This window comes from Harpia harpyja, chromosome 7 (assembly GCF_026419915.1).
Source record: "Harpia harpyja isolate bHarHar1 chromosome 7, bHarHar1 primary haplotype, whole genome shotgun sequence".
Taxonomy (NCBI): domain Eukaryota; kingdom Metazoa; phylum Chordata; class Aves; order Accipitriformes; family Accipitridae; genus Harpia; species Harpia harpyja.
Window position 1 is genome coordinate 39116178 of NC_068946.1, and position 9995 is coordinate 39126172.

The window sequence follows — 9995 nt, forward strand, 5'->3', positions numbered from 1 at the left end:
CACCAGCCAGAGTAAATCCAGAGGCACTTGAGAGCCCCGATGTCTGCGAGGCTCCTGGAAGCAGAGCCACGGGCTGGGAATGGGCGGAAAGGCCGCGTCTTCCTCCTTGTCCTTATTCAGCAATGCCTGGCGCTGAGCGGCCGTGTAGGGCTGCTGGCCTTGCAGCTTCTGGGTTGGATCATTCCCGTGCTGGAGGCTCCGCATGTGCGGCAAACTCTGCCCTGAGCCGGTTCCTCCAGCTCTGTCTGCCCGGGGGCTCTCTCCGGCGGCCGGCAGGACGATGGCTGTGTGCCACAGACAGCTCGTAATGGGATGGTGACCTGGCCCCGGCTGGCGGATCCCACCTCCTTTGGTCCCATTTTGACTCGCTGGGATCTCCTGCTGCTCTGCCCACTCTCCTTCTGCCCCAGGATGGTTTGCTGCTCTGCATCCAAAGGTCTTCCAGCCGCCGCTTGCCCTCCTGCACGCCTGCTCCCCGGGCACTCACCATGCCCAGCTGCCTTCTGCAGCCTGTGGGCCGTGCTTTGCTGCTCCTGGTCTCAGACCCATCCACCCCCACCCACGCACCCACCTACCCACCCACCCACCCACGACCACCGGTCACCTCCTGGGGACACCCAGGAAGACTCCAGCGCCACTGCCCACGCTTTCTGGAAGACCCCCAGGCAGCGATTTGAGAAAGCGAACATGGCACTTCAAGACCAGCACGAATTCGCCAGCGGCGTGGGTTGGGCTGTCCCGGGTGGAGGACGGGGACAGGGACCGGGACGCAGCGGCTGTGCCCGGACGGGCCCCCCCGCGCTCCCAGCCCAGGGAACAAAGGGCCGGCTGTACCCCAGCCCCGCGGCACCCGCCCGGGGAAATCCGCCCCTTAAGCCGGCTCAGGCGCCGTGTCCCGGCCCCCGCGACGTCGCGGCCCGGGCAAACGTGCTTTCTGAGCCGGAGGGCGCTTTCAGAGCGGGCGGCCAGGGCCGGGGGCGCTGCCCCGCCGCCCCACAGCGCCGGGGGCGAACCCCGTGGCCCGGGGAACCACCGGGCAGCCCCGCTGCGACGCCCGCCCCTGCCCGGCCCCACGGCCCGGCCCCACGGGGAAGGGGCGGCGGCGGCGGGGGGGGGGGGGGGGAGGCCGCGCGGTCTCCTAGCAACCTCGCCCCGCCCCCAAGCCGCCCCCTGCTCCCCCTCCGCTTCTCCCCGCCCCGCCCCGTGACGCGGCGGTGGGAGCGCAGCCCATTGGCCGGGGCGGGCCGCCCGCGGTGACGCGCGTCGGGGCGGGGCCAGGGGGTGACACGTCGGACGGCGGCGCCGCCAGCGGGAGCGGCAGCGGCAGCCGGAGCCGCCCCCGCCCCCGGTCCCGTCCCGGCCATGCGGCTGTCGCTGGTGCTGTCGGTGCTGCGGCCCGCCGGGCCGGTGGCCATCGGCGTCTCGCTGGGCTTCACCCTCAGCCTGCTCAGCGTCACCTGGGTGGAGGAGCCCTGCGGGCCGCCGCCGCGCCCCGCCGCCCGCCCGCGCCCCGACGGCGGCCCCGCGCCGCCCCCCGGCCCCGGCAACACCAACGGCAACGCGGCGCGCAGGCCCAACGCCGTGCCCGCCGGGCTGGGCGCCGACAGCTGGGAGCCCCGCGTCGTGCCCTACCGCCCGCCCAGCCCCGGCAGGGCCGCCAAGAAGGCCGTCAGGTGCGGGGGGCCGGGGCGGGCTGGGGGAGCGGGGCCCCGGCGGAGGACGGCCGGCCGGCCGGCGCTAACCGGGCTTTAGAGGGGAGTAGCTGCGGCCGAGCCCGGGGTGCCCGGCTGTGGGCGTGTGTCTGCCGGGCCGGTGCCGGGAGGCTTTACGGGTGACCCGGCGCTGTGCTTCCCTCGGGGGCCGCAGCCGGACCTTTCTCACTGCAGGCGCCTTTCCCTGCTGCTTCCCTTCCTTGCCTCTGCCTCCCCCCCCCCCCCCGCTTCTTCTTACCCCCCCTGCCCGCCTCAGGAGCGCCCGAAGAGCCTCCTGCCCGCGCTGCTGCCCGCTGTGCAGAGGTTGCCTGTTGCAGCAGGTGCTGCCAGGCACCCTGCCCTGCCCTAGCAGGGACCCCTCCAGCGGTGGCCCGTCCCCACCCAGCGCCGCAAACTCCAGCCTGCTCCGGGGCTGGCTGCGGCCTGTCCTGGCGTCCCCGGGATGACGGGGAGCAGGCAGTGAAAGGGCCTCCTTGTCCCGGCGAGGCGGTGGGCGGATGGAGGGGGCTGAATGGGGCCAGTGTGTGCCAGGAGGCGGCTGGGGGCCGGGGGGTTGAGGGGGGGGGGGTTGTCGCTTCCTGCCGCTGCGCCGGGCTGGGAGAATGAAACCTGAAAGTCATTGTGAGTGGGGCAGCTGGGGGCCATGGTGGGGAGGGGGACACAGCCAGCCCAGCGGGGCCTGGCTTCCCCAGGGAGGGCAGCGTGAGCTCGCCTGCCTGCTCGAGAGCAGCATGTCTGGCAGGGGCGGCGGGAAGGTGCTTCCCAGCTTGGCTGTCCTGGCTGGGGCTGGCAGCGTGGTGGGGTGCCTGGTGGGTCATGTCCCCACTAGAGCTGGGGTGTGCAGCCCTGTTTCCCTCTTTTAGCTGTGCTCAGCCTTTTGCGAGCCTCTGGTTTGAGCCAGGCTGGCTGGCTCATGGGAGCGGAGGGTGTCAAGTTGGGGGGGACCTCAGCAGAGCGCTCTGCTGTGCCTCTGGCCCAAGCATAGCGGCAGCCAGTGCCACTGGGGTGATGTCTTGCATGTGTGGTTGAAGCCTGGGAGCAGTTCCTGCAGAGGAACCGAGGTCGGCGCTGTTGGGGAGGACAGGGAGGGTGCGGGTGGGGTGCAGTGCCCTGGGGCCAGATGTTCTCTTCCTCCTGCAGGACCCGGTACATCAGCACAGAACTGGGGATGCGGCAGCGGCTCTTCGTGGGTGTGCTGACCTCCAAGAGCACGCTGAACACGCTGGGGGTGGCTGTCAACCGCACGCTGGCCCACCGCCTGGAGCGCCTGGTGTACTTCACAGGCACGCGGGGCCGCAAGGTGCCCCATGGCATGACGGTGGTGACGCACAGTGATGAGCGGCCCATCTGGAACATGTACCAGACCATCAGGTACCTTCTGGACCACTATGTGAACGACTTCGACTGGTTCTTCCTGGTGCAGGACGATACCTACACGGAGGCGCACCGCATCAACCGCCTGGTTGCCCACCTGAGCATCGACACCCACCTCTACCTGGGCCGTCCCGAGGAGTTCATTGGCGGGGACACTGAGGGACGCTACTGCTACGGGGGGTTTGGCTACCTGCTGTCCCGCAGCCTCCTCCTGCTCCTGCAGCAGCACCTGGAGAGCTGCCGCAATGACATCCTCAGCGCCCGGCCTGACGAGTGGCTGGGCCGCTGCATCATTGACTACACAGCTGTCAACTGTGCCGAGGAGCACGAGGTAGGTTCTGCAGCGGAAATGGCCTCCGAGAGCCTGATCCTAGCCTGGTGTGTTTGTCCGCCTCCCTGTGGGCTCTCAGGTCCTGGGGGGACCAGCCCTTGCGCCCTGTTGTCCTTTGAGCTTGCTGTGCTGGCAGCTGTTGGGGTGGGAGCGTGGGTCAGGGCTGGCCGTGACCCATCTCTCCTGCCTGGCGCAGGGCTTGCGTTACCACTATTTTGAGCTGGGGAAGAATGCAGACCCCGAGCGGGAGACCGACCTCCGTTTCCAGAGCGCCTTTACCGTCCACCCCGTGCTGGATCCCCTCCAGATGTACCGGCTGCACAAGTACTTCGCGCAGGTGGAGCTCGAGAGGACCTACCAGGAGATCCAGCAGCTCCAGGTGAGACCTGGCTTGGCTGGGAGGGTCTGGGCTCCTCTGGCCTCCCTGTGGGCTTTCTGGTTGCTCTGTGTCACCTCTCCACTTTAATATGAGGGTTTTTCACCTGAACCTGCTGTCGGATGGGATGAGCTGAGCACGTGTGGCTGCAGGGGCAGCAGTGTTGGCTGGAGAGCAGCTTTGGACCTGGACAGGTCCTGCAGCTGCTGTGGTGGTTCAAGGTGATGGAGCCAGCAGGGTGCTGAGGTCCGCCAGAAAAGGCCAGGCAGGGTGGGAGAGGACGCGGGTCCTGCTGATGGAGGTGGTGTGCCACATTTGGGGTGCTGTTTTGAGGAAACCTGAGGTGCTGGACAGGAGTCAGGCTGAAGGCCGAGTTGTTCTGGCACTGCTCTTTGGGCCAGGAGTGGCTGATCTCTGAGTATCAGGAGTCAGCTTGCCTGCAGCCAGAGCTGGAAGACCTACTTTCACTCGCCTTGGCTCTCACTCCTCCATCTCTCCTCTTGCAGCTGGAGATCCAGAACGCCAGCAGCCTGTCTGCTGATGGGGACCACGGTGCCACGTGGCCTGTTGGCATCCCGCCCCCCTTCCAGCCCAAAACCCGGTTCGAGGTGCTGCGTTGGGACTACTTCACGGAGGAGCAGGTCTACGCCTGTGTGGATGGCTCCCCCAAGTGCGAGCTGCGTGGCGTGGATCTGGCAGACGTGGCCGACGTGGTGGCCATGGCCATGGAGGAGCTGAACCGCAAGTACCAGCCGGTGCTCCATGTCCGCAAGCAGCAGCTGGTGAACGGGTACCGGCGCTTCGACCCCACACGTGGCATGGAGTACACGCTGGACCTCCAGGTGGAGGTGGTCACCCAGAAGGGGCACAGCCGCTCTGTCACCAAGCGCGTGCACCTGGTGCGGCCCCTCAGCGAGGTGGAGATCATCCCCATGCCCTATGTGACGGAGGCCAGCCGCATCAATGTCATACTGCCGCTGACGGCCCACGACCGGGACCACGCTGCCCGCTTTTTGGAGGCTTACGCGGCGGCCGCCTTTGAGAGCAGCGAGAACGCGGTGCTCACCTTCCTCTTCATCTATGACCCTTTCGAGGCTCAGCAGGTCACCCAGAATGACATCTTTGCCCCTGTGAAGGCTCAGATCACTGAGTATGAGCGCAAGTATGCAGAGGTGAAGATCCCGTGGATCAGTGTTAAGACAGACGCACCCTCCCAAATCAAGGTCATGGACATCATCTCCAAGAAGCATCCTGTGGACACGCTTTTCTTCGTGGCCGGCGTGGGGACAGAGGTCACCATCGACTTCTTGAATCGCTGCCGAATGAACACCATCAACAACTGGCAGGTCTTCTTCCCCATCCACTTCCAGGGCTACAACCCCGCCATTGCTTACCACAACCAGGTGCCGCCCACCACACTGGACCTGCTGCGGGATGCGGGGCGCTTCGACCGTGACGTCTTCCACGAAGCCTGCTTCTACAACGCTGACTACATGGCAGCACGCACCCGCATGGCGGGTGATGTGCAGGAGAATGAGGACATCCTGGAGACCCTGGACATCTACGACATGTTCATCAAGTACTCCAACCTCCACGTCTTCCGGGCTGTGGAGCCTGCCCTGCTGCAGCGCTACCGACACCAGGCCTGCAACCCCCGGCTCAGCGAGGAGATCTACCACCGCTGCGTGCAGAGCAGCCTGGAGGGTGTAGGCTCTCGCTCCCAGCTGGCCATGGTGCTTTTCGAGCAGGAGCAGGGGAACAGTACCTGAATCCCAGGGCACGGAGGGGCTGGCCCTGCCCTGCCGTGCCTGCCTGCCCACCCCACCTCTTCTGCTGCCCAAATCAGTCTTCCTCCTCCCAGTGGCTGCAGGGATCGCCCGTGCCTGAGCTTGTGACTTGGCCCCCTGGGGCTGCCTGGGCCGGGGTCTGCCAGCCTGGGGTGCCCGGGTCCTTCTGGAGCAGCTGCAGCTGTGCAGACCCCAGGGCGAGGTGGGGTTGGAGTCACTGAGCTGTGAGATGGAATGCCCAGCTCCTCACCCCAGAGCTGCTGGCCACTGGCCCCATCCCTCTGTCCTGGCCTTGCTGCCTAGTAGGGAGGCGATGGCCTGCCCTGTCCCTTGCTGTCCCCCCTTGACCGGGGGCATGCAGAGACCAAGCCCCGCCTTGCTGCAGGGCTGTGACTGCCACGGGTCTGGGGGTGATCCCTCATGGTTCCCCCAGTACCCTGGGACAGGGCTGTGCCCCTCACTCCTTTGGAGCATCAGCCCGGCCATGCAGGGAGGGCCATGTCCCTGTGCCTGCCACAGGCTTGGACAGCGGGATGGGGCACGTCCCACCCCAAAAGAGCAATAAGGAGGTTGGTTTCAGGGTTTTGCCACTTGGCAGCGAGCCGGAGTGCTCCCAGCTGGTCGGGGTGGGGGGGACTTGGCCGCCAGGGCCGGTGGGCGCAGGGGGTGCCGGAGGGGATCCTGCTGTATCCACATACCATGAGCTGCTCCCCATGGGAACCGTGACCCAGGCCGCTTTGGCCTTCGCAGTATCGATAGGACGTCGGAGGTCGCAGCCCTCAGACGAGAGCCTCCAGACAGAGGTGAGAGCCCTCCCCACCACGGGGCCACCCTCAGGGTTGGGGGACACGGTGCCCAGCACTGGTGGGCACAGCAGAGGGTTTGGCTGCGCATCTCCTAAGGAGAAAGCGACTGAGGAGCCACTCTCTGCTCCTGGTTTGTATTTAATAGTGGGGGGGGTGGGGGTGCATTTACACTAATAAAAGAGAGATGAACCAGTGGGTCTAGCTAGTTCTTCCCTGGGGCACCTCTGGGTATCCCGCTGGGGGTCTGTGTGGTGGTAGCTGCTGGCTGCTTGTACAAAATCTGGCCGCAGCTGGCTGGACTGCTTTCTCGCAGGGATGCTGCTTTCCCCAAGCTGCCTGCAGCATCCTTTACCGGAGCTGGGAGATGACTGCCTCTCCTTAGTGAGGCCTGGGGGGAGCCTATCGGCTTATGGACAGGCTGGCAGGCGCTAGGCCAAGCAGACGCTTGGAAATACCAGCTTGAACCCCTGGGGGCTTGCAGCAGGAGTCCTGGACCTCCTCTGATGCCTGCTGTCCCTGGGGCAGTCCTGCTGTCACTACCTGCTACCAGTCACTGGTGGTGCAGCAGGATGCTGAGCCTCTTGCCATGGGAAGCCCAGGTGCCTGTGTGCAGTGTGCTGAGCTCTGGGCAATGCCCTGTCTTTCCTGGTGCCATAAATTCATGCTCCCACTGATGAGGTTTCCAGCCCTCCTCAGGCCTGGCTGCAGGTGGAAAAGCACTGCAGTGAGCAGCTGGTGCAGCCGTGTCCACATGTGCTGTCCCTATAACAGCCTTCGTGGGCCGTACGTGGGTAATGGGGAACTCCTGGCCTATGTCAGAGCAGAGGTTGGGTGCCCAAGTGGGGTGAGCTCTGCCTTCCAGCATCTGGGATCAGCTCTGAAGGAAACTCTGGGACCAGAAACCATATCTGAGCACTGTGTTGAATCATTAGGGCTGAACCTGCCCTCTCTGCGTTGGTTTCGCCCTTTTGGGGGCTGTTTTGCATCTCAGGGCTTCTCAGCATCTTGTGGTTTCCAGTTCTGGGTCAGGCAGAGCAGCATACTCCCGCCCCGGACTGTTTCACCACCTACAGCTCCTATTTGCAGTATGAGATAGCAGGGACTGTGTCCCCTGCCTGTGCTGTCTGCTCCAGGCATGATTTTCATGGCTCTGCGTGCTCTTCCCACTAGCCCTTTGGTCATCACGTTTTACTTGTTCACAAAACACACGTATCAGAGAGACATCCCCAAGAAAATTAACTGAACCTACTTGCTGTTAGTTATCAAGGCTGTTAGTGCTCAGCGAAACTCGTGGAAAGCCCCTGGGCTGTGGCATGCCTTCCCCAAAGATACCTCATTCATATATTCCTGCTCCAGTCTTCATATCCATGGCGTAGGAGCGTATCTGTTTAAATATAGTTTTATTATATTTCAGATGATAACTGTTAGCTTGCTCTGAGTATTTCTGGTTTTGATCTTCCCTGAGCACATCCTTAATTCCCTTTAAATGTGAATCTGGGACAGAGGGAGTGAGGTGGATGCAGGTCCATTACAGATACATTTCTCCTCTGAAATGCAGACCTAGGAGTTGGTTGTGATTAGGTGTTAAATGAGTATCCAAATGGTAATAAAGCAAACCGGCTTCAAATCAAGTTGGCTGTGAAAAGAAACCCAGAATTGTCATTTAATTGTCGCAAGATGGTCTAGATAGAGTCGCTCTTGCCTCCTCATTGCTGTTTGCCCAGACTGAGTTAGAGCTATTTGCGTGCTTAATGCTCCGCACTATCAACACCAGTGAAGCCTCCCCTGCTCCAACGTACGTACAAGCAAATGACAGTGCTCATGGCTCTCCCAGCACAGTTATTGCTCCCATTTAAAAGGAGCTGTCAGGGTTTGAAGCCGCTTTGGTGTTTGCCAGGTTATTTGCAGCATCAAAGCATGCTGAAACCCTGGGGAGGGATGCACAAAGCTTCGGGAAGGGGTTTGGTGCCAGGAGCGGGCTGGCCTGCTTCGCCGCGGCCCGGAACAACCTTCCTGTGCCTGGGTGAAGTAAATGGGCTCGCTGGGCAATGGCAAAGACCTGTGTGACGATGGGGACATGGGCACAACCGTGCTCTGCGCCCCTCCTGCCCACGCAGGGCTGGCAGGTGCAGGCAGGGCACTGGACTGGGACGGTGACACTCTTGAAAGAGGCAGGGAGGAGCAGCCCAGGTGCTGAAGCGGGCGGCTGAGCAGACAGGGACTTTTCTGCAATCCCTGTTCAGATTTGACTGGTGCTTCCATACAATGTGTGGATTTTTGCACAGACGCAGTTGCAGAGGCAGAGCAGCGAAAGGGCAGTTTTCCCAATGGGGCATGAGAAAACACGTGACTGCTGCCCATAGACTTATGCTTCCCTCGGGAAAATTTTCTAAAAGCGTTACTGGCTCACCATGGCCTTCGAGAAGCGTAACGCAAGTTCCTCTTGGGGAGTTGTTTGGAAGAGGGCATGAAGGGCCAGTTCAGAGCAAAGCACTCTCAAACAGGAGAGGGGCCGGCTGGGTGCACCGGAGCTGGGTGGGCACCTGCCTCCCCTCTCCTTCCTGCACTATGGCAAGGAAAGGGACTTAAACTGGGGAAAACCCAAGCTGCTGCTCTGCTGTTCTGCCCCCCCTGCAAATTTGTTCCCCCGTGCAGTCATGCAGGCAGCTCTCTGCAAATGTAGCAGTGAGCTTGTGAGCAGGGAAGGCAAAACCTGCTTCTCTAGTCCTGCTTGTGTCACTTCTGGCTGCGCTAAATCCCGTGGCAGTTACTTCAGCCCTGGCAACGTTAATCAGCTCGATGGCTGATGTTTGGGAGGATGTAGGAAGCGCGGCAGTGCCAGGAGAGGGCTGGAGGGCAAGGGGAAGCACAGTAGTGCCCTTTTGTCCCTGTGCTTTCGTTGGGAAGCGGCCAGCAGTGCCCCGCTGCCTGTCCCACAGGAGCAGCTCTGCCAGCCGCAGAGTGGGACCCAACCCCGGCAAACATTTCCTCCCGGCTGCAAGTGAAGGCAGGAGAAACTGCTCTGCTTAAGGAGGAGCAGGCAGGGAGATGCTGGGCTTTGCCTGCACCCAATGCCCCGGGTCACAGCCCAGTGCGCTGCCGAGCCCCTCTGGAGGGTGTGGGGACTTTGGCCAGGGGTTTTTCTGGCCAAGCTCGGGGAAATCAGAGCCTTTCAATGAAGAGGGAAACTGCTGGTAGCTGTAAGTGCAGGCAGCGCTGCTGCCGGTGTGTGCCTGCCCACAGGGGTTTCCCTGCACCGGGGTGACAGCGCACCCAGCTATTCCCTGGGGACGTCCCCTCCGGGGACGCGCAGCCCCAGCGCGGGCGGACTGCAGGAGTCTGAATCTCTGGGGCTGGGGGGAGAGGCAGGCAGCTCAGTTGGATTTTTATTTTAATTGCCTTGTTGGTTTTTCCAGCTTGCTTGCCTGCTGTCAGGAGCCGGAAAAGCGCTGGAAAGCAAGGGCTGTGTCCCCCCTGCCTGGCCCCACCAATGGGCACCACCGGTCCATTTTCCCAGGAAGGAGGTTATGGGGAAACAGCCAGGAGCAAAGCAGCGAGCTTGGCACACTCAGGTCGTCAGGAGATGCTGAGGTTCACTCTTTTCTCCAG

General features: G+C 62.9%; 1 protein-coding gene across 1 annotated transcript; it reads left to right on the forward strand.

Annotated features, from left to right (window-relative positions):
* The first annotated feature begins 1272 nt into the window (after positions 1-1272).
* CHPF (chondroitin polymerizing factor) lies at positions 1273-8017 on the forward strand. Its single transcript, XM_052793220.1, has 4 exons — positions 1273-1673; positions 2853-3417; positions 3614-3796; positions 4300-8017. Exons 1-4 carry the CDS (start codon positions 1363-1365, stop codon positions 5560-5562), a joined length of 2322 nt encoding a protein of 773 aa, XP_052649180.1. The 5' UTR covers positions 1273-1362; the 3' UTR covers positions 5563-8017.
* Positions 8018-9995: the final 1978 nt, after the last annotated feature.

Excerpts from the sequence above, each read along its gene's own strand:
- CHPF (XM_052793220.1), top strand. The coding sequence starts at position 1,363 with ATGCGGCTGTCGCTGGTGCTGTCGGTGCTGCGGCCCGCCGGGCCGGTG. Across the intron at positions 1,674-2,852 it reads GCCGCCAAGAAGGCCGTCAG|GACCCGGTACATCAGCACAG; the intron begins GTGCGGGGGGCC and ends TTCCTCCTGCAG. Across the intron at positions 3,418-3,613 it reads ACTGTGCCGAGGAGCACGAG|GGCTTGCGTTACCACTATTT; the intron begins GTAGGTTCTGCA and ends TGCCTGGCGCAG.